This window comes from Leucopleurus acutus (assembly GCF_964270905.1).
Source record: "Leucopleurus acutus genome assembly, chromosome: 15".
Lineage (NCBI taxonomy): Eukaryota > Metazoa > Chordata > Mammalia > Artiodactyla > Delphinidae > Leucopleurus > Leucopleurus acutus.
In genome coordinates, this window is record NC_139157.1 from 1914407 (window position 1) to 1941828 (window position 27422).

General features: G+C 65.2%; 1 protein-coding gene across 7 annotated transcripts; it reads left to right on the forward strand.

Annotated features, from left to right (window-relative positions):
- FRMD1 (FERM domain containing 1) lies at positions 1-26968 on the forward strand. Of its 7 annotated transcripts, none has more exons than XR_014326770.1 (15): positions 1-110; positions 227-363; positions 4663-4753; positions 9991-10070; positions 10359-10441; positions 11359-11545; positions 11649-11804; positions 12078-12143; positions 12434-12502; positions 13078-13252; positions 13915-14283; positions 15607-15686; positions 23648-23949; positions 24067-25872; positions 26948-26968. XR_014326770.1 is itself a non-coding variant. In XM_082855349.1 (13 exons), the coding sequence occupies exons 2-13, from the start codon at positions 259-261 to the stop codon at positions 16497-16499; spliced, it is 1683 nt and encodes a 560-aa protein (XP_082711475.1). In that variant the 5' UTR covers positions 1-110; positions 227-258; the 3' UTR covers positions 16500-21458. The 7 variants fall into 7 exon arrangements, 2 of the variants coding, with proteins under 2 accessions (XP_082711475.1, XP_082711476.1); XR_014326772.1 differs by lacking the exon at positions 26948-26968 and having other exon boundaries at positions 22606-23678; positions 23831-23949; positions 24067-25915; XR_014326774.1 differs by lacking the exon at positions 26948-26968 and having other exon boundaries at positions 24067-25077; positions 25539-25915.
- Positions 26969-27422: the final 454 nt, after the last annotated feature.

Consider the following 27422-nt stretch of genomic DNA (forward strand, 5'->3'; position numbering starts at 1 on the left):
CTGCACGTAGCCGGCTACTTAGGACCCTGGACCTTGGCCTGGCTCCACTGCGGGCGGTTTCCCAGCCAGGAGCTCAGCAGGGTGCCTGTCCCCAGGGAGCCCGGAGCTGGGTAAGTCTGGGGGCGCAGGGCCGCCCCTGTGTCCGGCCGGTGGAAGAGGGCCCACGCGTGGTGACACGCGGTCCTGTGCCTCCGGTGCCGCGTCCCTGACAAGCTCTCTCCCGCAGGGCGGATGGAGGGCTCCTGGTCCTGAGACCCCATGTGCGGCTGGCGGAAGTGGCCCTGGGACGGCGAGATGCCCTCGGAGCGCAGGGACGTCCTGGTGCTACTCCCCACGCGGGAACGGCTGCGGCTGGCTGTGGGGGTGAGCGCGGAGGAGGGCCGGGTGGGCGACAGCGGGGGGCAGCAGGGGCCAGGGGTGAGCCAGGCCATGTGTGTGGGGTGGCCGTGGGGGTGAGTGTGGAGGAGGGCCGGCGGGCGACAGCAGGGGGCAGCAGGGGCCACGGGGTGAGCCAGGCCATGTGTGTGGGGTGGCTGTGGGGGTGAGCGCAGAGGAGGGCCGGGTGGGCGACAGCAGGGGGCAGCAGGGCCACGGGGTGAGCCAGGCCATGTGTGTGGTGTGGCCGTGGGGGTGAGCGTGGAGGAGGGCCGGGTGGGCGACAGCGGGGGGAAGCAGGGGCCACAGGGTGAGCCAGGCCATGTGTGTGGGGTGGCCGTGGGGACCACATGGGGCCAGTGTGCCGGCGGGCCTGCCCCCTGGGACCGCACTGTGTTCTAATCACACCACTGCCCCCCAGCTTAGAGAAACGGACGCTGGCTCTGGCCACCTTTACACAGTGTGTGTCCCTCTCGGTCTGCAGCCCCCGGCTGTGGCCCAGGCCAGACACAGTCCGCAGCGTCCGGCGCCTGCGTGGGCAGATTTTGTTCCGAGGGGCCCATCCCTTCTGGAGCCTCTTCCCGTGACCCGGGCGGGGGTGGATCTGAGGGCAGCTGAGTCCTCGGCCCGGAATAAACACTAAAGCTGCTGAGGGAGCAGATTCAGACCTGGCAGATGGGAGTCAGGCCGCCCACACCTTGTCTGCGGGTGACCGTGAGGTCCTGCATGGAGGGGCGAGGCCGCGGGTCTGTCCTCCCAAGAAGGTGGCTCCCGCCTTCCCTGGGAAGGGCAGCCCCGAAGCGCTGGGCTGGGCGCAGCGGAGCAGGGGTTCGCTCGACAGTGTCCGTGAGAGACCCTGCTTGGCCTCTACCTGATGGCCACGTGACTCAGGTTGTCCTTTCAGGGGAGATGTGAGTTGTCGCTTAGGCGTCCATGGCTTCACTCCACACGCAGGATGACACGCAGGCGCAGGTACAGGACGGAGGCTCTCTTTAGGAAGCGTGTGACTCCTGCAAGCTCCCACCAGACAGTGCAGCTGTTTGAAGTCAGAGCCATTAGCTAAGAAGCTCGTCACCGAGGTGGCGTGTGCCCGGCTCTGAATGCCACCTCGTCTGTGAGGACCAGTGCAGCCCTGGGGACGAAGCTCGCCTCTACCGCCTTCCCCAGGCCCCCGGCCACCCCGGGACAGCGGCTGCCACGCAGACGTCTTCAGGGCGCCCCGCAGGCCCGCCCCGCCTGCCCCTCCCTCCCTGTGAAGGAGTGCCCAGAACGAGAGAAGGGCTGCGCGCTGGCCCCGCACAGGGACTCCCAGCCCCGCAGAGACCCTCCCCGACGGGACCTCCCGGGGAGCGGGGGTACGGTGAGCCGGGGAGGGGAGCCCCCGTCTCTGTACAGCAGCTGTAGGGGTGCGTGGGGCCTGGCCTGAGCACAAACACCCGCGGGGACACACCGGACGAGCCGGCCGTGCTGTGGGTCCGCTGCTGTGCCCCACGGCAACTCAGAGCCTGCACCGCGGGCTGCCTGCGCCCCAGCTCCGGCCCTCAGGACACAGGGCGTCTAGTGGGTCCGTGCAGGGCCAGGTCGCTTCCAGCCAGGATTTTGACGTCTTTCCACCTCATTCCAGTTGCCCGAGAGAAAATGAAGTGGCCTGAGCCCTCCGGTGCCAGGCGGTCTCTGGAGCTCGGTTGTAGTGGCCCTTCCGGGCGTGTCTGAGCTGAGGTCGAGGTCTCTCTTCCCCATCGCGGCCCGGAGCAGCTCCTCCTGCGCTAACCGGTGCCCCCGCGTGTCCGGCTCTGCCCCCTCCCTTAGCCCTCTCCACGCGCAGCCGGGGCCCTGCTCCCCGCTGGTCTGATCCCACAGACGGGAAACTGAGGCCCAGGGTTGGCGAGCACTTGGTGCCGAGCTGGGGCTGCAGCCCGGGCCGCCTGGTTCCAGAGCCCGTCTGCGTTCCCGCTGTAGGTGTAGCCCCCTGCCCGCAGTGGGGCAGAGCCAGGGGGGCGGGGGGCGGGTGCTCTGGAGCCCCAGGCCCCGTCTTGGAGGCACGCCGGGGAGGGGTCAGCCCTCCCATTTGGCCCGTGAAGGGAGTGTTCCTGATAGACGTTGCTGACTGTGAGAAATAAGTTCCTGTTTCTGCATCTCCTTTCTGGGAACGCGGGGTGCAGGGTGCGAGGGCGACGGAGAACTCGGGAAGCTAACGTCCACGTGGAAATGTCTATCTCATGTGTTCGGCCATCGCGGACGCTCGGGCTGTCTAGGGCCCAATCAGAGGAAGACGGAATCTCTGTGTCTGTCTTTCCTTCCTACTCTCTCCTTGTCTGCCTGTCTTAGTTGAGTTGAGAGGCAACGGAAAGCGCCCATAAAGTGGGCGGGCCCCTGGAGGAGGGCGCAACCTCACTGAAGGATGACTGTGTTTTGTGAAACCCGGCACTTGAAGTGGGAGGGGTCTGGCGAAGAGCGCTGGTCCCTGCGGGGCTGGTTTGGGGCTGCCTTTGGGAGGGGACGGAAGGGGTCTGAGATGGCCCACGGCCCCGGGAATGTCTTACCTGAGTCCTGGGAATTTCTCCTCTGCTCGGGGACACACTTCTGTACTGGAGTCAAGGCCCCCAAGCCTCGGCGTCCCCATCCAGCGAGGAGATGCTGGAGCTGATCGATGGGCTTTCCGGGGGTTCGCTGTGTCCTTAGAGGTGCCTTATGCCACGGGGAGGGTGCAGCAAGGGGACCTGGGGCGGGGTGGGGGGAGGGGAGGTCCTGGGGCATTGGCCCTGCCCTATGTGAGCCTGGTTCCTGGGTGAAATTCACGGGAAGGTCTTCCTGAAGGACTGTGCAGCGGGAGCAGAGCTGAACCCTCTAGAAGGAGACGTGGATCTTGGCTGCGACGGGGCCCACGGAGCCAGCCTCCAGTGCCCGTGGCCCCGCCCTCCTGGCCCTGCAGCGCGGAGCCAGCAGAGGAAGTTGCTTCCGGGGTGTGTGCACTGGGCTAGCAGTGGGGGAGGAGCCCGTATTTAACTGTACCGCGTGCGTCTTCACACCAAGCATCAGGAAGCCATGGGCTGGGAAGCCTTGCTGCGAATACGCGTCACCGTCATCGCGGGCGGAGGGATTGTCCCTCACCAGACCAGATGGACGATGACAAGGCCGGCCTCCCGGGCTCTGACCACTAAGAAGTGGGACTCCCCGAGTCACAGGAGCTCCGCCCGTCCCCGGGAAGCCTGCGACCAGCGTCCTCAGGCTGCCCGGGCCGTCGCACTCCAGCCCCTCAGCTGCCCCCGGTAAATGGGTCTCCGTTCGGTGAACCCGAGCCTCCACCAGCCGGCCTCACACACACGGACACGGGCGCCAGACGGCAACGTAGGTCTGTGGGGACCAATCACCGGCCCAGGAAGCACAGAGGACAGAGGACCAGACCCACCAGGGAGATGTGTGGGCCACGGGATAAAGGGCCCTGTGTGCCCAACGAATCAACGGCCGGGCAAGGTCCCAGGGCGGGGCCTTCCTTGAGTCTGGATTCAAATCAACAAAGCACGAAAACGTTGACGTTTGTGAGACAACCGGAAATTTGAACGTGTGGGACGGCTGATATAAAGATGTTGTTAACGTTTTAGGTGTCACGAAGCATTTGTGGATAATGGAAAGCCGACTGGCTAATAGTTGTGGTGAGGGCGAGAGCCCGCCGTTCCGTGTACACACACCGACGCGAGAGAGACCTCACTCGTGCAGGCGTGGACGCACACCCAGGACTGGGGCCGCGTGGGAGCGGGGAGGGGCGGGGAGGTGATGGCGCTGGGGCTCGGCCTGGGCCCTGCAGCCCGGCAGGAGGTCCCTGTGGGGCAGGACGGCTGCTGTGGCAGAACTGGGGCGTGGGGAGACATGGGCCTCCCCTGCAGCACACGCCCCTTTCAGGGGTGCCCAGACGCCAGCCCCGCTTTCAGGAGTCGCCTAGCGATGCTGGCTTCGGGTGAGGAGAGAGCCCAGTGGGGTTCCTGGGGGCACGGAGCCTCCCACACCCCGTCCTTGGAGGGAGCAGCCTCCTGTCCTGGGGTTGGACACGCCACCCCTGCCCTCGTGAAGGTCCCATCCTCTCACAGGCGGCCTGCTGTGTTGGGGGGACTTCTAGCTGTTAGCCTGGGGAGTGACCAGGGACCCTGAGCCCTGACCCTGCTGAGCGGGAAGCCCGCTGAGCCAGACCCCCTGCCCACCAGCCCGGCTCGGTGGACCCTCCTCTGGACTCCCTCCTCTTCCAGAGGTCGCCCTGCTCAGCGCCCTGAGCACCTCCCGTCTCTATCGCAGGTGCAGGCTGCCGGGCACGAGCTCTTCCAGCAGGTGTGCGACCTGGCCGGCATCAGAGAAGCCCACTTCTTTGGCCTCAGTGTGATAAGAAGTAAGCAAGCGTCGCCCGACGACCCTGGGCCCCCCGGGCCCCTCCCAGGGCAGGGAGGGCGGGTGCTTGGGGCTGAGTCTGAAGGAGACCCCAGGCCTCCGCCTGGTGCCGCCTGGTGCCCACGTGTTCCAAGGGCACCAGGGTGTCTGGGCGATTCCCCCTCGCTGCACCGGAGCACAGGCACGTGCACTCATGCTCACACATGCAGATATTTACATAGTTGCACATTCACACACATGCACACTCAGGCACACACATACATGTTCAAGTATTCACGCGCACACGAAGTACACAAACACACATAACCACACTCGTGCACATTGTCTCACATATTTACATACTTAACACATTCACACGTGTGCACTTACATACACACGTGCTGGCACACTCATACCCTCACATACTTATTCACACTTATAGGCATACACTCACACGTATTTACATGCTGTCACACGGGTGCACACATGCACATACACACATATACACTTGCACACTCCCCTCCTCTGGAGGGAAAGGGTGAGCAGGCTGGAAGCTTGCTTTCTGGAAGCCCTGGGCTCTGCTGGTGTGCCCAGAGCCATGGGTCAGATGGAACTTCCGTGGACCCCTGGTGTGAGGAGGGGCAGTGCTGGCAGATGAGGTGGGGCGGCCGCCTTGTCCCCCCGTCCCAGGCTCCCTCCAGGCTCCCAGGCTGAGTGGACGAGCACAGGGCAGAGCAGGGGAGCTTGACCCTCCGCCTGGATCCCCCAGCCTGTGCACCCCAGGCAGGCATCCAGGTGGGGGCCGAGTGAGATGGGGAGACCCTATGGGGACATGGGCTCTGAGGACCCGGCCTCTCCCTCAGCGGCTCGTGCAGCGTGTCCTGCAGACTCGTGAGCATTTCTCCGAGGGAAACAATCCCGCGGTGGCCCCCACGTGGTGACCCAGGCCTTCGTCCCACGTGGGCTCCCTCGGCCCCAGCCGCAGAGAAGATTCCGTGCTTGGGCCGCCTGACCTCTCCGGGCCCCGAGCACAGCGGTGGAGGCCCCAGGCTTGTCACCGGTGCGACTCCCGTCCCCGCCAGGCTCTCTTTGGAGCTTGTAATTTCGTCTCAGCGTGGCTGAGAGCCGAGCCCTGGGACTTCTGGTGGCCGAGTGCCTAGGGACTTGGGGGGCAGGTGGGGGGCGCGGACCAAGCAGGGAAGAGAAGGAGGATGAGGTGGGGTCACAGGTCAAGGTCCCCATGGGAATTCCTGCCCTTAGACCTGGCCGTGCGCCCCCTGGCGTGGACTTGGGGCGTCCCGTGTGGGACCCCCAGGCTGGCCCGGGGGAGGTGGTGGAGCTCAGGACAACCGCCTTTCCTCCTCCTATCAGGAAACCGCTCCCCAGTTCCGGGTCCCGGACAGAATCGGGGACATCGGTGAGCCGGTGCTGCAGGCAAGGGGCCCGGCGCCCAGCATGGGGTTCATCCTGGAGTAGCAGCTTTGGGTTAAATTTTAATATTAGTGGACTTTTCCCGGTTTGCAGGGAAAGCTCAGTTAATGGGTAGCTTTGCCCCAGTTTACGCTTCCGTCCAGAATCGCCGTCTTAGCCATTGGCCGCCGGCGCCTTGTGCCTGGCCCTCGCAGACAGCCAGTCAGGACGCGATGCCTGGCCCTCGCAGACAGCCAGTTAGGACGCGAGCGTTTCTAAGAAGCTTGGTTTGTTTGGGGGAGGGGAGGGTTGCCAGTGCCCATTCCTCAACAAGTCTGTCGTCTTGTTCTAGAAGTTTCCCGCTTCATGGAAATGAAGTCCCCATCGTTCCAGAGAGGGTCCTGGTGGGCCTGGTGGAGGCTGAGCGGGGGGCTGGGGTAGGTGGCGGGACCGCTCACTTCGCGGCACAGGCCTTGTGGCGTAGGACCGGGCACACGCGGGCAGTAAAGCAGAGAGAGGGCACGCACACGCGTGGTGACTTCGTGCGGGGGCTCGTTGAGACCCGGAGCCTGGGGGGAGGGGGTCACAGGCTCTGGGGGGGCCCGACCCCTGGGACGCGGTGGTTGGGTTCAGGGGTACCTCTTCCTCCTGAGCTTTGTCACTTGGGAGCCTGGGCCTCTGGAGCATCTGGAGGTGGCTTAGCTGAGGGCGTGTGCCACTCCGGGCCTCTCTGGTCCAGGACAGCCGCCAGCCCTTGGGTCCCCCCGCCAGGGCTTGACCCTCCGAGGCCCCGCTGGGGTCTGGGTGTGGGACGTGCAGGCGGGCTCAGACTCAGTGGGTGGGCACGTTGGGGGCTCCAGACGCGGAGTGAGGATGGACCTGAAGCCCGGCCACCGGCAGTAAAGCAATCGAGGGACGTCGGGGGAGGGGTGGCGGGCTGGCCGCCGGAGCAAGGAGGTCTCGGAGGGAGAAGCAGGGGGCCAGTGGCGTTCACAGGCCCACCCCAGTCTCCCTCTGCCCAGGACGGCGGGCCGCGCAGCCAGCCCCCCGTCCGGCAGGTGGCCCTGCAGGATAGAGGAGAGACGCAATGCTCATTTTACTGAAACAGTACTTGGAGGATTTTCCGACATCCCTGGAAGTAGAGACAACAGCAGCAGTTGCCAACCTTTTGCCAAACCTGCTCCATTGAACCCGGAATGTTCTGCTGATTATTTAAAATAAATCCCAGGCTTCGTGATATTCCATCCCTAAATACTCTTTACGCATCTCTTGAAAGAGAATATTTTCTTAAATAGCCACAATGCCATTTGTACACCCAACAGAATTAACAATTTCTTGATATTATTTTTTTTTTTTTTAATTTTTTTTTTTGCAGTACGTGGGCCTCTCACTGCTGTGGCCTCTCCCGTTGCGGAGCACGGGCTCCGGACGCGCAGGCTCAGCAGCCATGGCTCACGGGCCCAGCCGCTCCGCGGCATGTGGGATCCTCCCGGACCGGGGCACGAACCCGCGTCCCCTGCATCGGCAGGCGGACTCTCACCCACTGCGCCACCAGGGAAGCCCCTCTTGATATTATTTAATATTCGCTTGATATTTAAATTTCCCAGTTGTTTCAGAAATGTCTGTTTATAGCTGCTTTGTAAGAATAAGGACCCAAATAGCATCCCCGCGTTGTGTTGTGTCACCTGGTCCCTAAACCTCTTAGGATCAGAACCAGCCTCTGCGCAGCCTGCACGGCCTCAGGTAACAGAGGCCTCAGACCAGGTGGCGTAAAGGACAGAAACCTGTTTTCTCGCAGTCCGGAGGCCAGAGGTCTGAGATCCCAGGGTCAGTGGGGCCGTTCCTCCTGAGGCCTCTCTCCTCGGCGTGTACTTGGCCATCTTCTCCCCTTGAACTCACGTGGCCAGCCCTCTGTGCAGATCTGTGTCTGAGCTCCTCTTGTTATGTGGACCCCAGTCCCGCCGGGTCAGGATCCACCCTAAAGACCTCATTTTAACTTAATCACCTCTTAGAAGGCCCAGCTCTAAATACAGTCACGTTGTGAGGCCCTGGGGGTTTGGGCTCCAACATAAGAATTTGGGGACACATGCGGCTCCTGACACCCCTCCCCTTTTTCATGCCAGTGGCTCGCTGAGGCCAGTGCATCCACTGTCCCACTGGCAGCCCCACACTCTAGGATCCCGTTTCCTCCCAGCATCACCTAAATTGGCTCTCACCCCACACTTCCCTGTCCCGGAAGTTGGCAGGACCGCCCAGTCACTCCACTCAGCCTTCTGGGTGGGACAGCATCACACGTACCGCAGGGCTGGCCCTGGGCGTGTCCGTCACCCAACGCCACGTCTGGGCCCTACTTCTAGTGGTGCAAGATTCGCCCATGGATTCAGGTGGGCAGTACTGGAAGCCCACGTCCAGCAGGTGGGCTGCAGCCGGGGGGCTAGTGGGAGACTTTGAGAACACATTCGATCCGTTTCTAGCGCCTTTGTTGTCTAGGTTAGTGGTGCTGTCGGGACTTTTCTTCTAGAGCTTGAACTTAAGCTGAAGGTGGTTTGTCTCTTTCTATTCTTTATCATGAACTTGGTGGGGAGCTTGCAAGGAGCAGGCAGGTGATTTGGATAATCACATGCGGAAAAGGACCCCTGCAGCCCTTGCAAGGTGGGCTTGGCTTTTCACTCTGTTCCCACGGGCAGGCTCCTTCGACAGAACCCCGATCCTTTAACAGCGCCGCCAAGGTCAGACGGCACGCCATGGCTAGGCCTGTGGCCCGACCACCCTGGGGGAGCCTCGCAGCCACAGAGGGTGGCCTAGATGGATGGGGAGCAGTGCTAGCTCAGGGCAGAGGTGGGCACGGCCAGGTAGTGAATGTCTCTGGCTTTGGAGCACGAACGCAGCTACAGACGTTATGTAGCAGAGGAGCCCGGCTGTGCTCTGCTTGGCCCAGGGCCCTCCTTTGCTGACCCCGGGCTTCGAGGGTCCGTGGCCTGGGGGTGGGGAGGCGGTTACCCTAGGACCCCTACCAGGGTTTCATTAGTCGTGTGACTGGCGTGTTTCCAAGCCTCTACAAGGCCCGGTTTCCTCCTCTGCAAAGTGAGCAGAGATAACAGCCGAGGTGCTGAGGACGCGAGGATGCGGGCGTTGGCTCGGGGTCCCAAGCCCAGAGCCTGCACGCGGCAGGCACACCCCCTCCTGAGGCGGGGGCTGCTGAGTGGTGTGGCGGGCCCCGCCCTGGTCCCCTGGCACCGCCCCGTCTATACCCTAGAAGGCTGCCTCGTAGAGCTGGGAGGGGTCAGGCTGTCCTGCTGTCCTCAGAGAGGGGCCTGCAGGTGGCGCAGTCGAGGCCCTGAGAGTCACGGGTTCTGGAGCTGAGCCTGACGGTAACGGAGGGAGGCCGGCCCGCCCCACGCTCCTCTCTAGAATAACCTCATTTTTCTCCAGCTCACAAAGGAAACACGTGGTCGTAATAGTCCAAAAACACGAGCGTAGAATTTGGAAAGAAGGGTCCTCCGTGACCATTCCCAGCATTACCACGTTAATGTGACTTGACTTGAAGTTGGGGAGCTTGGTCCCAGGTTTACAGGCCTTTCCAGTCTCGAAGGACTCGGTCTACAGCTGGGAGAGGGGCTGTTGGGAGGAAGACCCTTCCGGACGGTCACGCTCCCGGCAAGGACCAGCTCCGGTGCCATCGCGCTGTCAGTGTCTAAAGATTCCGCACTTTGGAAAACCGCCCGGTAAAGCCTGGGCGTCAGGAGACACGCTCCTCAGCCTGCCACCCCAAGGAGGCCACCGCGTGGGACTGGTCGCACACGGGCCCCTCCCAGCACGCTCTGCTCCAGGCCCTGCTTCTCTCTGTAGACAGCGAGCACGTCTTCATGGATCTGGAGCAGAAGCTCAGCAAATACTTCTCAAAGGACTGGAAGAGAGAAAGGCATAGAGTGAGCTAAACTGCCAGGCGGGGGAGGGCAGGGGGGAGGGGCCCGGGAGGCCCAGCTGCTGGCCCCCGCCCCAGGTCCCCGCGCGGAGTCTGCCGGGCGCAGGGAAGCCGGCCCCGTGGGTGCAGGTGCAACGCCCTCCAGTGTTCTGGACATTTGCCCCGCAGTACAGACCTGAGCTGTGGCCTCGGGCTGGGTCTGAAGCGATGCAGATGATGCCCCCTCCTGAGCACCAGCCGGGGTCAGCCCCTCCCCCCAGGTCTCAGCACCGCCTTCCCTCCACCCTTCCAGCCCCAGGGAAGCGGCAGGCCCGGGGCCCCCTTCGTGGCCTTCCTCAGGGTGCAGTACTACGTGGAAAACGGAAGGCTTATCAGGTAAAGTCGCTCGCTGGTTCTCTGGCACGTTCCCGGAAGGGTGACCACCTGTCAGGATGCGGTATCGCTGTTGCTTGGGGGGCAGAGGCCATTCTTTTTAATTAACCAACATGTAAAGACTAGGGCAGAAACAAGAGAGTGTTTCGAACACAGGTATTTTATGCCCTAGGGTGGGGTTTCCCAGGTGTGTGCTGGAGGGTCTGCGGATTCCTCTGTAAGCGGGGCCTCCTGCTCTGGTCTGCGCGCCCAGCTGCTGGTGCCCGTCCGGGTGGGAAAGGGCCCCAGGCTGGCACACCTGCAGGGCCTCCTTCTGAGTTCCTGCCTACTTTCCCGAGAGAACCCCCACCAGAGCATGTGGGAAATCACAGATGCTGGGGTGCCCCCAGAGCGGGGGCGGGTAAGCGGGGCCCGTGTCCCAGGAGCCCCCTGAGCAGATGCAAGTGGGCCGGGGTCCCCACAAGCCTCCCCAGGCAGAGAGCTGGTGGGGGGGAAGGTTCTGGAAAAGTATCGGAGGGGCGAACAGGCGGGTTGCGGGGAGGGAGCGTGGCTGCCCCGTGCTGTGGGGCCAGTCGCTGGTGGTAGTGTTAGAAGATCTGAACTTGTTCTTCCCAGGGGCCCTGCTCCCTGTGTGTGTTGGGAAATGAGCCGAAGAAAGGGGCCTGTCTCTTAGGAGGCGGCTATAAGCCAGGTCTGCCAGTCCCGGGTCCCAGGAGCCCTGCCCGAAGTCAGGCTCACCTGGCTTCTCAGCAGCAGGGGGCGGCAGCACGTCCACCTGTACCTCCCCCGCTTCGGGGCCCTGAGGGTCCTGGGGCCCTGGGGCAACGAGACGGGGCGTGGCGGGCGGGGGGCAGTGACGGGCGGGGTGGGAGGCCGCGGGCTGCAGGGGGACAGCGCTCCCGAGCCCGCTCGCCCGCCAGCGACAGGACGGCCCGGCACTTGTACTACTGCCACCTGAAGGAGCGGGTGCTGCGGTCCCAGTGCGCCCACCGGGAGGAGGCCTACTTTCTGCTGGCTGCCTACGGGCTGCAGGCCGACCTGGGCAATTACCGCGAGCCAGCACACTCGGGCCGCTACTTTGAGCCGCAGGCCTACTTCCCGCAGTGGGTGAGGCCCCTCTCTCCATCCTGGCCGCCACCCCCAGGGGCGGGGGGGACCCCGGGCCGGAGGGGGAGCAGGCTGGACAGATGGCTGGCGGCTCCCTCCTCAGATCATCACCAAGAGGGGCAGCGCCTACATCCTCAGGCACGCGCCCACCCTGCACCGTGAGCAGGGGGGCCTGAGCCCCAAGGAGGCCGTGCTGCGCTTCATCCGGGAGGCCTGCCGGCTGGAGGACGTGCCCGTCCATTTCTTCAGGCTGTACAAGGTCCAGCTGCGGGGACGCCGGGTGGGGGAGGGCGGCTCAGGCCTGGGACGCACCTCCTCAAGGGTCCACAGGGCGGCCGGGACAGAAGGGACAGAGTCCCCACGGCTGTCCTAGGGCTGGGACCCCCAGCCAGCATCAGAGGGGAAATGGGAGGAGGCCCGGGGATCCCACCTCAGCCCTCAGGCACCCCTGGTCCACCAGCGAGGGTCTGCGAAGGGGGCCACAACCCCAGGCCAGGGGCTCTAGACCTTGCCAACGTCTGTGTCCTCTTAGGATAAGAAAGAGGACCGACCTACCATTGTCCTGGGACTGACCCTCAGAGGGGTGCAGGTCTATCAGGTGACCGGCAGGGGCCCTCCTCCCCCTCCCCTCCCCTCTCCTCCCCCTCCTCCTCCCCTCTCCCCTCCCCCTCCTCCCCCTCCTCCCCCCTCCCCCCTCCCCCTCCTCCCCTCCCCTCCTCCCCTCCCCCTCCTCCCCTCCTCCCCCTCCCCCTCCCCTCCTCCCCCCTCCCCATCCCCCTCCCCATCCCCCTCCTCTTTCTCCTTAACGCCCCCTCCCCTCCCCCACGGGGGCTGGTCTTGCTGCTTCCCTCTGGCTGGCCCTGTGCACGCGGCCCTGCTGTCTTGCAGGAGGTGAACCGCGCTCCGCAGCTGCTCTACGACTTCCCCTGGCGCCACATCGGGAAGCTGGCCTTTCTGGTGCGTGTCTGATGGGGTCGGGGCTGGGGGCGGGGGTGTCTTAGCCCCCAGGAGCCCAGAGGAGCCTGGCAGACGCTTGTCCTTCAGGACGTTGACCAGGCATGTCATGGCCCACGAGGTGCAGGCACAGCCCGAGGCCTGGGGAGTGTCCCGCGTGGAGACGGCCCCGCCCCCTGGAAGTGCCCTTCTGCCAGGCTGGGTGTCCTGGCTCTCGTCACCAGGAGGACTTCTGGCTCCTGGGTGGGGACAATAAAGGGGGGCGAGGAGGAGGCCACAGACGCGCTCCATCCAGACGCCCTGGGCCGGGCCTGGTGCTGGGCGGGTGGCAGGGACGGTGGGTCCTGGGTGCAGGCTGAACTCGAGGGCCCAACACGGCCGTGGGCCCACAGGGTCCACCTCCCCCGGCCCAGCACGGTGGGCGCCGGGTTACAGCTGCCCTGAGGCCCCTCCCCCACCCGCACCCCCAGGAGAAATCTGGCGGCAGGACAGAAACAGGGGAGCCCCCAGCAGAGGGCCTGGCTGATGTTGTCCTCTGGCTTTCTTGGTACGTCACATCGCGTCTCTTCTCTGCTCAGGGCAAGAGGTTTGAGCTGTGGCCGGACGGGCTGCCCGCGGCCCGGAAGCTGGTGTACCGCACGGGCTGTTCCTGGCGCTCCCGCCACCTGCTGCACCTGCTCAGTAGCAGCCACCAGCTGCACCTGACCCTGCAGCCCACGCTGCAGCGGCTGCGGCAGCTGGAGGAGGCCCAAGGTGGGGCCGTCCCCTCCGCGCCCACCCCTCCTCTGCGGTCTAGGTCGGACACTGGGCGCGGCAGCCCGCGTCGCACCCTGTTTTCCCAGAGGCGGGCTTGGCAAGGGGGTGGTGGCGACCCCACTCCTCCAGCTCTCCTGGGGCCTGATTCTAAAGATGGGGGCCAGGGGGGAAGCGAGGCAAGGGCTGCAGTAACCCCCACGCGGTTCCTGGAGGCCCTGGCAATGCACGCCTGTGTGTGTGAGCGTGGAGTGCCCGTGTGCACATGTGTGTGTGAGCGTGGAGTGCCCGTGTGCACATGTGTGTGTGAGCGTGGAGTGCCCGTGTGCACATGTGTGTGTGAGCGTGGAGTGCCTGTGTGCACATGTGTGTGTGAGCGTGGAGTGCCTATGTGCACATGTGTGCACACCTGCTTGCGGGGGCTGCTTGGGGTCCGTCGCCCTGAGACCTGGGAGCCCCGGGGCCGTGAGCACATGGGCAAGTGTTAGGAGCTTACCGGCTGCCTGGGCTGTGACAGCGGACACTCGGGGCCCTGACCTCTGGGTGGCAGTTCCCTCCCCCGACTCTGCATCTTCCTGGGCCTGGCGGTGGGCTGCACCCCTGGGCCTCTGTCGGCCACCTGCGGCTCCGTCTCCAGCGCTCCTCCCCCTCCCCCCGCACAGAGAAGAAGTGCTACCGGGAGTCCTGCGTCAGCGACGTGCTGGACCTGGACCTGGACCTGGCCAGCAGGGCGTCCCCTGGCTCCCCTGGCAGCGGGGACAATAGGGACGGAGGCTGGCGTCCCCCGCACCGCCTCTCGCTCCTCTCGTCTGGCAGCCACTGCAGCTCCCACTCGTCGGGCATTGAGGCCGACTCCCAGCTGGCAGAGCCCGTGGAGCCCGGGGAGATGTCGGTGGATGAGCCTGTCATCGGGGCTGCAGCACTCCACGGGGAGGAGCCGCCCAGCAGCTCCAGGACCAGCCAGAGCAGCCGTGGCACGGTTGGTGGTGGCAGAGGTGGGCCTGAGGGCGACACCCGGGACCAGGGGGAAGGTGAGTGTGCTGCTTGGCTAGATGCCAGCTGGGTCATCGCTGTGGGTGCTGGGAGAGGCTGGGGTGCTCGTCACCCTGATTCTGGGGACCTTGTTACACAGGGGCCCCTCCACCACAGGGCCTGGGAGCAGAGAAGGGAGGACAGGGCCCTCCCTGCAAGACGCGGTGGGTGGTGGTCCTTCAATCCCCCTGCAGCTGGTAACTCCTAGGGAGCCTGGCCTGGCCAGATCCCATCGGAAAGCATTCAGCCACGTTTCTCTCTTGCTACCCACGGGGTCAGCAGAAGTCACATGACAGTCAGCCACTTATGAGCCATTCTAGGACCGAGCACCCACCCAGCTTAGCATGAGCTCCTTGTCCCCAGGGATGCCTCCGCAGTAGGTCTGGGAGTGGGGGCCCTGAAGTGGTTCCTTGTCACCCCAGGAAGGTTACGCAGGCTCTGCTATTCCCTGAGCACCTGCAGCGTCTTTGAGAGTGGATGCAATGGGTAATCGTGGGGACCAGCCTCAGGGCCTGGCCACCCAGGTCCACCTAGAGTCACCCAAGGTTATGCAGGGTCACCCAGCATCACCCAAGTCCACCCAGAGTCATTCAGGGTCACCCAAGGTCACCCAGAATCATTCAGGATCACCCAGTGCTACCCAGGGTCACCTAGAGTCACCCAAGATCACCTAGGGCCAACCAGAGTCATTCAGGGTTACCCAAGGTCAGCCAAGATCACACAGTGTCAGGTGCTTTTGGTCAACCTGCCGTGTCCACCTTTACATTCTGAGCGATAAAGGACAGATTGGTCTCCATCTCTGAGGTTTTGCCCAAGTGTGTGGTCTGCAATCTGGAATGAGCAATAATAATGATAAGATGCTGTTTGCCCAGTAAGCACCTGCTTTGATTAGACATCAGAGCACTTGGACAACTAAAGCAGCCCAGTGCGGAAGGACAGGGCAGTGTGAGCTGGGGGGGGGGGGGGGGGTGGGCAGGGAGTGGGTGGGTCCTGGGGGACCATGCAGGGAGAAGGCTGGGATAGGCGGAGACCACCTAAGGGGAGGAGCCCAGGTCACCCACAGAAACCATCGCTCCTCGAAAGGGCTCCGACACCTCACGTGGAGAAGACACGTGATAGTCTGGGGTTCCAGATGACCTGCAGGGAGGAGGCCAAGGTCACACCCCACCTCTCTGTGACCCCGAGGCCTGAGAGGAGGGGTGCGGGAACCATAGAGGCACCCAGTCTCATCTCAGAGTTTGGGGCCCTGGGGTGGGCTGCCCTCTGCAGGGAGCAGGCGGGTGTCCCCGGGCCCTGCTCACGTGCCCTCGCCCTCCTCGCAGCCTCTCCCCAGCAGCCCTTGGCCGCGGTGCGGGTCACGCTGGTGAGCACGAGGGGCCCGAGCGCTGAGGCCCTGCACCAGGTAGGTCCCCACGTGGGCCAGGCGGCCTCTCCCTGTTCTGCATCGCGCCTCGTCAGGTCAGGGGCCCTAGGCCCGCCCGAGGGTCCCCGGGAGACTCGTCGGGCAGTGGGGGACCGGTGAGGCTTTAGGGAGCGAGGCGGGTCGGGAGCTGGGTCCTCCGCGGCTGAGAGCTGAGAGTTCGGCCTGCCGTGTGGGGCGGCCCCCGGCCCCGCCCCCTTCCCAGGCGGTGGGCGGTGTGAACAAGGCCCGCACAGCTCGGGCCCCAGGAGCGCGGGGCTCTGGGGGGCTGCGCCCCGGCCCCCAGGAGCAGGAGGGGGGCCAAAGCCAGTGGCCCTGGGAGGCGGGGCAGAGGAAGCGGGGGCTGGAGGCGCCGGGCCTTGCTTAGGGCGGACCTGGGGGAGCCCCAGTGGGCGGGTGGTGACCCTGGAAAGAGAGTGAATGTTAGGGTGCGATTTGCCTCAGAGGGAGGCGGGCGGGCGGGGGCCGGCAGGAGGTGGGAGTTCAGCGGGGGCGGGGGCGGGGGCGGGAGGGGGAGAGAATGGAGGGGAGGGTGAGGCGGCTGCAGGACGGCCTCCTGGTCTCTCCCTGCAGGTGCCGGAGGCCCGGGCGGCAGCCGGCCCCGCGGCCCCGCACAGCCGCAGCGAGGACGACGCGCGCCCCGCCCCGCGCCCCGCCCCGCGCCGCGCCCCGCGCCCCGCCCCGCGCAGCTGCCCCCTCCGCCGCGCGCTGGACCCCGGGCCGAGGAGGTCCGTGAACTCCCGCTCCCTGGACCTGCTCGGAGAAGACCACCACCCTGAGGAGTTTGTGGTGTAGACGCGTCGGGGCACCGCTTCACCCCCGCAGGGCCCCGTCCGCGCCGCACGGCTCCGCCCACTTGGGACTCTGTGCCTGCAGCGCCGCTCCATCCACGCGGGGCTCCGTCAGTCTCTCCATCCACGTCTCGCCGGCCCTCTCTGCCCTGGAGGCTCCCACCTACCACCGACAGGCTGAACGGGGCCTCTGGCACCGCCCCTTTTACCTGGCGGCTTTGCACCTTCACCTGTCTGAGGGGTGGAGCCAGCTCTGTCAGGCCTGGAGGTGCCGACGGGGTCTCACTTTCCCTGCTGCTCGGACTATGGCCGGTCCGAGCATCCTTCGAGGTCCGCGGCTCCAGTCTCTGCGCAGTGGCGCGTGGGCCGCGCTGCCTCTAACGCTCGAGGGAAGGTGTCTCAGCTCAGGGGTCCCCAACCGCCCGGCCGCGGCCTGTTTGTGGCCGGGCCGCACAGCATGCCCTCCGGAGCTCGCATTACCGCCTGAACCATCATTCCCCCCACCCGCCACCCGCCACCCCGCCTGTGGAAAGATTGTCTTCCACCAAACCGGTCCCTCATGCCAAAAAGTTTGGGGACCAATGTCCTAGCTGCTCTCGGACATTGGAGAGACCTCTGGGGTTCCCCAGCCACCAACTCCTCGATAGATGGTGAGACCAAGAACAGCAAGCTTCCCGGGAGTCCTTGAGCTCACGGTCACCGTCGTTGTTACTGCACTGGCCACAGGTTCCCCAGACCACCCTCTCTGCAGCCCCTGCTGTTCACAGCCCTGGGCCCACTGGACAGAGGCGCCTCTGTGAGCCGTGGGCCCAGCTGCGTCACCCCAGACCCTCAGCAGAGCCCACCTTGTCCGCCGTGTGTACACAGAGGCACCGGGCCTGGAACCGCATAGCCACGTGGACACTGGTCCCGTGGAGCTGGTGGCAGGAAGTGGGAGGGGCAGGCTAAGGAGGAAGCCGTGATCTACTCTGACTCACAGAAGGAAGGCTCCAGAAGAAAGCCCGCCAGCGCAGAGCCCGAGTTTTCTCCTTCCCATCACAAGTCAGGCTCTGAAGGTGGTCCTTCCCCACCTCCTGCCCCAGTACCCACCCAGCCCGGAGGGCGTCTGGGCACCAGGGAGCCGTGGCATCTAGTCAGCACTGGTCACCCCCCGCCCACCGGCCATTCATTGCCCCTGCCCCCTCCCCAAGTCAGAAGACTGGATGGGAGGTGGGGACAGGGATGGGTCCGGACCGCCAACACCCCTCGTCTGGGGCAGGAGACCCCTTCCGAGCGTCGCCACCTCTCCAGCTGGCGGCTCCACAAGTGGCTGAATGGCTGAGTGGAGTTTCACAGCGATTTCTGGAAAAGCATATTGAGGGACTTTGACCTTCGCTGGGGGCCGTACTGGCCGGTGATTAAGAGGCCAGTGAGCAGGCCGAGTGTCCCACTTGGGGCTGGACCCGCCGGGGTCGGGGCGCCCGGAGGGTGGGCTGTAGTTAACGCTGTGCTTTCCCGTCCAAGTCAGGGCAGCTGCCCCAGGGCTGAGACATGGCCCCCACCGCCTCCAGGGCCCTACGTGCAGGGGGCCTTCTCGAACCGTCCACCTCATGGACAGTGCAGAGTGGCTGCGCTGAGCCCAGACGGCGGAGGGAGCTGGCCTCAGGCTGGCGCTCTGTGTCCCCAGAGGGAAAGGCAGGGCTGGTGCCGTGTCTCACCTATCTCCTGACCCCAGCAGGGCCCTGCATTCCTTGCTCTGGAACAGGTGGGACTCCACGGGTAACACCACCCTCCCAGCCTGAGGCTGGTGACAGGCACGTGGCGTGGTGTGGCTTAATTCACCTGTGCGTCCCTCTGGCCCTCCCCCCCCCCTTGCACACCTGCTGCCCTCTGTCTGGATGCACTGACCTGTGTGTCACTGTCAGATAGTCCCAGACGCTGTGCCCGAGACACCATCGTCCCCTCCCTGTTCTGCTCACGCCTTGAGGACCCCGCAAGGGCCGTGTTTGGGGACGGGGTGGAGCCTGAGCCCAGGGGGCGGGGTCTGCAGCCTGGCCTTAACCGGGCCTCTTGGTCCTTACTGTGAAAGGAAATCGCGCTCGTGCTCACACCGCGCATGTGTAATGAAGAGCTGCACACACGTCCGTGTGTCTGCACCTGGGCAGCCTGCGCCGGGGGCGGGGCGCCGGGAGGCTGGGCGGTGCGGCCACACGAGTACTAGATTCTCGCAGTGAGGGTTCCTGGACGCCGAGAGCTTCACCTCGTGAAGAACCACGGTGTCCTAGCGCTGCGTGGACGGAGGAGCTTGGACGGGAGACCAGCCCCCGCCCTTGGAGTTCATATTTGTCTAAGTCGTTTTTTAAAGAAGCATGGTGGGGGCGGCTGAAGGGCGGTGCTGCCGTGGGGCACGGGCCGGCAGGGTGACCAGGGGTCGGTCGAGGTGGCCTCATCTGCTCAGTCTTTCCCTCATTAAGCAGACGTCACCGAGTCAGGTCACGTGCCAGCACTGGGTGGACGCCAGACGGGGGCAGCACCCCCCAGCACGGAGCGCGGTGAGGGCCAGGGTCGGCCGTGGCAGTGCTGGACCTCCCGGGCCGCCCTTCAGAGTCCCCTGTGCCGGAGGTGCCCACATGCCCAGCTGGGCCTCCCCGAAACAGGGCTCCCGAGGACACCGAGCCTGTGGCCACAAGAGCAGGCGGCGAGGGAGGTGTGGTGCTGGAGGACGGGGATGGGCCTCCAGAGCTGTTGCGGGCCTGAGCCCTTGCTTTTCCGTGAGTTTCCGAGGTCACACTGAGTCGGGTCCCCATGGTAAAAACCGAGGCTGCATCTGCCCTGGTCTAGGGTCCTTTAAAGGAACTTTTGGGAGCAAGAGCCCAGCCTAACGGACTGCTTTGCGGTCCCACACACACCCATACGTGTGCACACGCAAGCAGACGCGTGCACACGAACGTGGGCAGAAGTGAGTGGGCGCGGAGCGGTGGAGGGAAGCTCTCACCGGGTGCCCACTCGGAGCCCCTCGCGGGGACTCGAAGCTCCGGTGTCTGAGCGCCCGCGCCCGCGCGTCCCGCGGCTGCCACGAGAGGGCGCTGGCGGCGCGCTGTGGCTCCGGGGCGGCAGGGACCTGGGTGCGTCCCGCCCCCGCGCGGCTCAGGGGCGGCTCTGGAAGGCGGGGGCGTGGCCTCGGGGTTGGGGGCGGGGCCGCCCAGCCTGCGTGGCTTCCGACCTCGAACGCGGGCTGCGCCTGCGTCTGTCACCCCTGATCCAACCCACCCCGACTTGAGGGTGGCCGGCGCCACGGGCCGAGAGAGGCTGCGCGCAGCCCGTGTCCTTGGCGGAAGAGGCGGCAGGGACCGCTGGCTGACCCCGGAAACCACCAGAGCCCTGTTCCTATTTCTGCGCTCCCTCTGGGCCTTGCGGAGACACGGCAAACGGCCGCGTGTCCGCTCAGCGCCGGGCTCCGCGGTGGCTGGGCGGCGCCGCGCCCCGGCCTCCAGCCCCGCCCCCTGCGGCCTCCCCCCCCCGCGGTCCCGCCGGCCCGGAGGCCGCGAAGGCCGGCAGAGGGGGCCCGTCCCCAGGAGAGGAAGGAGGCTTCTCTGCAGCAGCGGGAGAACCGCCTCTTCATCTTGCGTGGGTTGGGACCCAAGGCCTTCCGGGCAAGGCAGATGCTGCAGGCGCCCCGAAAAACGGGTGTTAGCCAGCAGGGGACCGCAGTTGGTGAGGGGTCACTCAGGACTGACCCACCTTCGTCCCGGGGGTCGTGTGGCCCCCAGGGCTGCGGGGGGGCGCCCCGACACGTCTCCGTCCACACTCGTCAGGGCTGAGAGGCAAGACCCCCAGGTTCCCTCTGGACGCTGGAGGGCGGGCGCGCAGATGGCTCAGGAACGAGTAGGCCGGACATGACCACCGGCTCCCCCGTGAGGCCGGAGCTCACGCTAGCAGGTCCAGTTCCCGAGAACCCCGAGGGCTTGTTCAGGGCCAGCCACCCGCTGCTGGGCCCTGGGAACCTGCATGTGGACCAGCGTGGCCCATCTGCCCCGGGGACTCTGAGGCCAGAGAAGCACCGCAGCCCAACCTGGCGGCAGGTGTTTGGGGGCCTCACCCTCTCGGTCATGGGCCAGGACTCCAGGGTACGTGTCCAGCCGGCCACCTCCGCTCTGTGAAGCCTTCTCTGCCCAACGGCCCTGGCTCCCTCTTGGGAGACAGGATCCGGGTTCAGGGTGTCCTTTCTCCAGGAAAGCCTGATGCCCCAAGAAGGGCTGCATGGGCTTTGAGACTCGGAAGAGAGGACCGCGTCCCTCAGCTGTGTCTGGGGACCCTGGGGGCAGGCCCCGCCTGGGGCTCCTGCGGTGGGGACTCTGCGGCCCAGCACGGAGGAGACGGGCAGGGCGAGCTGACCGCCAGGCCATGGGCATTGGGCCCCATCGGCATGTTCACATGGGGACACCGTTTGGAAAAATGTGCAGGACTGGGACTTTTTAACCATCAGTGGTTAAGCTGGCTGTCCACCCACCGTGCACCCCGTCACCCTCCCCGTGGGCGGAGCCGGCGGGCACTCGGGGCCCAGCCAAGGGGGAAGTGGGGTTTGGTGGGAGATACCCGCGGGGTTCACAGTCACGGACAGCTGGACGGGGACAGCAGTGGCCTGCGGGAGGACCCCTGCGGTCAGAGGTCACGTCTCGTGGGGACCTTGACCCCCCCAGTGCCGGAAGCATGCGGCAGCAAAGCTGGCACCACGGGGGCGGGGGTGGCAGGGAAGCCCACGGCTCACGGACATCCCAGGCCCTCCCGTGGCTGTGAAGGGCACAAGCCGCAGACACCAGCGTCAGGGGAAACCGGGAGAAAGCAGGGTGAACTCCTCGGTCAAGGACGTGGTCGAGGACGCAGCCAGGAGAGGCTGCGGGTGCTGTCGGATGAAGTGGTGGAAGCGCCTCGCGGAATCCTGTGGTTATTAGTGCAATTCGCATGCTTTGAAAAGTTTAGACGTTGTGACGTGACGGTGTGGACATTTTTCTCTAGGTATTTGCTACCTCCTTTCTCTAGGTATGTGTCTGCTACCTCCTTTCTCTAGGTATGTGTCTGCTACCTCCTTTCTCTAGGTATGTGTCTGCTACCTCCTTTAGAGTGCATCACCTTATTTTTTTTCCCTTGCGGGAGGGTCCCCATCACCGTCAGTTTATATAAGATTCAGGCCGCAGGCGCAGCCCACCCAGGCCCGCCAGGGGCTCTGCCCGAGGACCTCTGGTCACAGACGGGAACGTGTCCCAGCGCCCCCTCTGCTCTCTGCTTCCTCCCGGGGGGTGGGAGGCTCCCGTGAATGCAAACCCAGCTTTCCTCCGAAAGCAGATGTAGGAACACGTTAATCGTTAATACGCCTCGGCCACCTGAAAAGGCCACTTACCCCGGGAATCTCGTGGGCATGGCTGGAGGCTTTGAGGGGGAGGGGGGCAGCCGGCAGAGGGAGGTGCGGGGTGACTGTAGCCCAAGGGCTTGGGCCGTCCGCGGCGGGCAGCTCGGCCTGGCGATGGTTAGCAAGTCCGGGAAGCAGGTTCCCCAAAGTGGCAACAAGTCCCCGAAGCAGTTATTTGCCAAAACTTGGGGACGGCCAGCTCCCTCCCTCATCTGTCCTTGTATGAGGCCTGTCCCGGGACAGCAGGGCGGGGGCACCTGAGAGGTTCTGGTCCACACACCTGCCCCTGAAGCCGCTGTGTGGACGGGGGCGCAGACATGGGGGCCACATCTAAGCCCTGACTGGTTATGGAGTCTTCGAGGGCGGGGCTTTGCCCCACGTACGGAACAGCCCAGTGCTCCCACAGGGCGCAGCGTCGTGCAGTGGGCTTCCCAGGGGTGGCCCCATGACTGAGTGAGTGAGTGGACATGGGCGACACGCCTGGTGCAGGTGCCCAGGGCGCCCAGGGGGCGATGCCGGCTCCCTCTGGGCCCCACGAGCCCTGCCTCCGGCCCAGCCCGGGCCTCCCCCGGGAGGGAGGGTGTGGGCAGCTGCCCGCGTGCCTGGACCGCGGGACCCCTGGAAGCTGGACGGCGTGCTGGCACCCCACAGGGACGCCACGGTGAGCCTGAGACCCCACGTCTGCTTCCTCCGCAAATGAAGTGTTTTCTGTTTCTGCCAAGAGCGCAGAGTCAGAGAGCTGTCCTGTGCTCTGTCCTGAGGCTGGCCAGTGGCCACTCTGAGGGCTGGGACGCCATTGGCCACGACGACGTGCTGGTACAGCCCTGGCCGGCCCCCAGGACCCCTGCCCTTGGCCGGTGGGAGCTCTCCCCCCTCCTCCGCATGCCCCTGTCACTGTCTGTCAGGGTGTGGCCCGCTGTTCCAACCATGAGGCTCGTGGTGGCCCAGACCTGGGCGACCAGTGACTGTCTCAAGTTGGGACGTCCTCAGCGGGCGTCCAGCATGGCAGGCAGCGTCTCCCGGGTGCTGTTCTCACCGCAGGAGGACACGGGGCTGTGGGGGGACAGGGGACGTGGAGCAGGGAGAACTGGTCACATGCACGGGAGAGAGGTGGGGCGCTGTACCCGCCACAGCCGCCGCCACCTGCTTCTCCCCAAAGAACAGCCAAGGGGGGGCGGTGGGCGTGTGGGCCCAGGGGACGAACAGAGACACGATCGGATGGTCACACAGAGCCTGGCCCAGGGCCCAGGGCCTAGAGCAGCGGCCACTGTCCCTCAGGGCAGAGCCCATCTCACACGGCCGGGCACCATGGGAGCATGGCGGGCGGCTCCTCTGGCCTCGCAGCCCTCAGGGCTGTGACCTGTCCGTGGCTCTCTGGGCACCCGTGTCCCCCAGCTCCCTCTTCTACGCCGAAATAGACGCAGGAGCTGACAGCGGTCCTGCCCAGCTGCTGCGGTCCGCGCCTGTGCTGTGGAGAAACTCGGTTACTGCTGTCCTGCTGTATTGCGGCTTCGAATCCGCCCCGAAAGGCCTCGTCCCACTAACGGGATTCCTAAGCTTGGCAAGCAGGGGAGGGGCAGCTTGAGAGCGGAGCTCGCCGCAGTCGCATCCACCTGCTTTCGGGCCAGCCCTTGAAGCCCTGGGGTGGGGGTGGGGGCGACTCGGCCGTGGCAGTCTCAGGTTGTCACCACGAGGGCGCTGGGCGTCCTAGGATTACGCAGCGCGCAGACGGTCCTGTTCCGCGAACACATCCCTCACACCCGCAGGATCTGCCGACACGCCGGCGGGCACTCCCAGGTGAGGACCGTGCGTGCGCTGAGCCTGGGCCCCCACCCCGCTTCCCGCCACGTCACGCGGGATCGCCCCTGCTGCTTTAACGCCCCTCTTCGCAGGAACGCGAAAGTCACGTGAGTCAAGGGAAGCTGCAACTGATTTGTTTGTCACGTTAGGGAGTTTTCACCATTCTAGAAGATTCTGCCTCCGCTGGCTACGCTGCTCACGATATCTGAGCTGTGAATGTGAAACACTTCTGTGCTCTGCTGCTTCCGTAGCTGCCACGTTCGTGCAGGTGTCACACACAACAGGTCCACTTAGCCCTTCTGTTTAAGTCGTCTGCCATCTCCCTGCTGATCCGTCTATCGTGGGTCTAATTGTGTGGCTGATGGTGTGTGATTCCTCCACGCAGCGCCCCTCCCGCCCCCAGCGCTGGCCCCTCGGGTCCCCGGGGACCCGTGTCCCGGCGGCTGGGACGCGGGGCACAGCCCACGGCTCCTGCATCGCGCGGCTGCCACCCCTCCTGTCGTGGGCACCTAGAAGGTACACGCGGGAGGTGGGTGCCCTGGAGGGGTGCAGAGTGCCCAGCCCGAGACACTGGCCGCCACTGTGGAGCGGAGGCCCTCCTTTGGGCTGGGACCAGCGTGTCCCGTCCTTCCTGGAGGTGCTGACTGTGCCTGGGCGTTGACCCGGACCCCCTGTGACCCACTCCCTGAGCTGTGCACAAAATCTCTGCCAGGGTCCTCAGCTTTTCGCTTCGTCTTTGGGTGTTATCGCTTTCATTTCCGCGTGTAGAAAAGATCTAAACCATTCTGATCTAAATCAGAATGCACATCTTCCGCGCGGCTCTGGGATTCCTCTTGCCCGGAGCGTGGCAGCCTTTGCGGGGTCTTCCTACCCGGGCAACCCCCTCTCCCGCCCATCTTCCTCCCTCCCCAACAGGGCCAGGCCAGGGCCAGGCCTCACGGACCAGGCTCCCAGAGGCTGGGGTCACGCCCTCTGTGAGACCGGTGACGAGACCCTGGTCCTCTCTCGGGGATGCCCGCGTGTTCCCTGCTGCGGAGCTACAGAGTCTTCCTGCTGGGACACGGGTGGCCACACCGCACTAAGCAGCTGATGCCTCCACGCTCACCCGCCCACCGGGCCCTACACCGGGCAGCTCCCTCCTGAGCACCGTCCTCTCTGGGCACGTGCCAAACCCTCGGAGCAATGGGGTGATGTGGGGAGAGCCACGTGGACGGTCCACCCTTGTGGACGGCCCTCCGCAGCCTGGCGGGCCTGTAGCAATGCTCAGATGCTCTGAGAAGCAGCGGAAAGTCCGTTACTGCACTGACACCCGCTCAGCCGCCGGCGGCGACGGGGCTGCGCCTGTCCCAGGAGGGATGTGGGGACAGCCAGGACCACAGCCAGGAACAACGACGGGGTGTGTTTCCCACGTTCGCAGCTGCCGGGCTTCAGGGGGGGGGATAAAGCTGCCCCGCTCTCCTCTCCAAGTCCGCAGGGCCCCCCAGTTCTGTCCGCAGGCCCCAGGGTTGAGGGCTGGGGTCCCCCCTCGAGTCTGCATCATGCTCGGCCCCCTGACATGGGCTCGAACCGGTCCTCGTGAGGGGGAATAAGGACACACAGTCACCTGCTCTTTGCGGGGTGCGTGCACCCGGCACCCCATTACACCCCATCTGTGCCGAACGAGGGGACAGTTTCCCTGTCCCTCCTGCCGGCAGCCGGCCAGCCCCTGGGACCCACCCGTGGGCCCTGCCCAAGTCCTCTTCCCCAAAGGCGGCTCCTCAGATGCACCTGCCTCCCCCAGCCTCCTGCTGCCTCAGTGATCTGTCCAGATGTGGGCCGGCTTTACAGGCTTCAAATTCAGCGTGTTTATTTTCACAGCACATGCATTATAGGCAATGCCAGGAAGCACATTTTAAGGGAGAAAAGCCCGCGTCCACCTCTCCTTCACCTGAGTTTTCTGGGGGCTGGACGGCCTCGCTCCGCTCGCGGCGCTCACTTGGGCTCCAAGCCCCAGGCTCTGCAGCGTCTCAGCCACGTGCCTCTGGCCTGGGCCACGCCCACGATCGCCCAGTAACTTTGCATCAGCTCCTTGAAAAAAGAAGTGACGACACACAGTTGGAAAGATTCTAATGCAAAAGTGGCATCTCTAAAGTCCTGCGAAGCCCAGGTCGCGGCCATACCCGCCGTCTCCATACGCACCGGCTCAGGAGGGGTGAGCCCGGCCCCCAGCAGCGCCAGCCCAGGCGCCCCAGGGGCTCCCCGCGGAGTGCCCCTGCAGCTTAGGGGGCAGAGGCCCCCGGCTGCGCCTGGTGAGGCTGGGGTCCCGCTTTGTGCTTCACAGGGCCCTCGGCCTCCTCCGGGCCCTTGGCAAGGAGCACCGGGGCTTCTCCCCACAGTGGAATCCAGCTCTTGCTTTCCTCAAGGGCCAGCAGTAGGGTGAACAGTTTGGGAGGAAGACCAAAGACAGGGGAAGGGCAGGCGCGGAGGGAACCCGAGGCGGAAACAGCAGCCCGGCCATGGGGACTAGAGTGTGGGCTGCGGGCGCCCGGCCCTGCATCCCCTCCCCCTCAGCCATGCACGTCCTGGGCTGAGCACTGGCCCTGGGAGCAGCCCCCCTCTCATCCTGTGGACAGAGCGAGAGGGAGACCCCGAGACCAGGGACAGAAAGGGCCCTGGAGCATCACCTCAGTCATCCCAGGACGGGCTGCAGCTCCAAACAGAGCAATCTGTCCCCTCCCCTGTGTGTTTCCATCCCCTGCCCCATGTTTGTCCCCCATGGCAGGAGCTCCATTAGCCTCCCATGACCGGTGTCTCCCAAGGAAAGACAAGCCACTTAACTGTTGTCAAATTCGGTAGGAGACGCTGGGGGTGCCCACCCTGCCCCTCCCGTCCCGAGCTCCCTGCGGGGTGGGCGGCCTGAGCTAGGCCAGGGCTGCCTTGAGGAAAGTCTGACAGAGAAGCTCAGCTCGGGAACCTGCCTGCCGGGACAGACAGCCTGGTGCAGGACAGAGCCCCATCGAGCTCCCCCCCACCGGCTCAGAGCTTGAGCTGGTGAGGGCCAACGTCGGCAGGTCACCTCGATCCCCAAACCCACAGCCTGATGCTTCAACGGCCCCGAGGGCCGCCCACACTTCTTCTAACTCAGTCGGGTCTCTGGCACCTGCAACCAGGAGTCCAGCCTCCACATGGCCAGCCAGTGCACACAGCCCAGAGCAGGGGCGTCCGTGCAAGTGCAGTGCAGTGCAGTCCCACAGCTCAGAGACCCCCTGTGTGTGCCACACCCCTAGGAACTTGGAACCCAGCCAGAGGGGCTGGTGGTGCCCACACTCCACAAACCACCCAGGGCCAGACAACACTGAGAAGAGCGACAGTGTTCTCAGCAGCACTGCGAATCCTGAGGAAGGGCCGGCAGTGACCCCGAGCGCCGGGAAGCCCCCCAGGAGGTGTGGCCGGGAGGGGCGAGGGGCAGCGGGGCAGCAGTTCCCCTCTTTGGGGCACCGATGGGGACGGCAGTGCCGAGCGCGTCCTGGAGCAGGTGCGTGAGCCCGCTGTTCCTGTTGGGACGTGGCCTTTGCCTGCCGACAGCACCCCCAGGATGTCTGCGAGGGCCGCCAGGCTCCGGTTGCTGCGAAGTCTCCCTCAGGGCTGATCCCATCGCTCCAGACACCCTGGCAAAGTGCAGAGACCCCGCCACGCACAGGATTTACATGAATTCAGGGCGACATCAAGATGAATCAGAAAAGCAAAATGGAGGCTTCGCGG

Bases quoted from the DNA above. Each gene is read 5' to 3' on its own strand.
- FRMD1 (XM_082855349.1), top strand. From the start codon at position 259: ATGTGCGGCTGGCGGAAGTGGCCCTGGGACGGCGAGATGCCCTCGGAG. The intron at 364-4,662 runs GTGAGCGCGGAG...TCTCTATCGCAG, and splicing joins GGCTGCGGCTGGCTGTGGGG to GTGCAGGCTGCCGGGCACGA. The intron at 12,144-12,433 runs GTGACCGGCAGG...GCTGTCTTGCAG, and splicing joins GAGGGGTGCAGGTCTATCAG to GAGGTGAACCGCGCTCCGCA.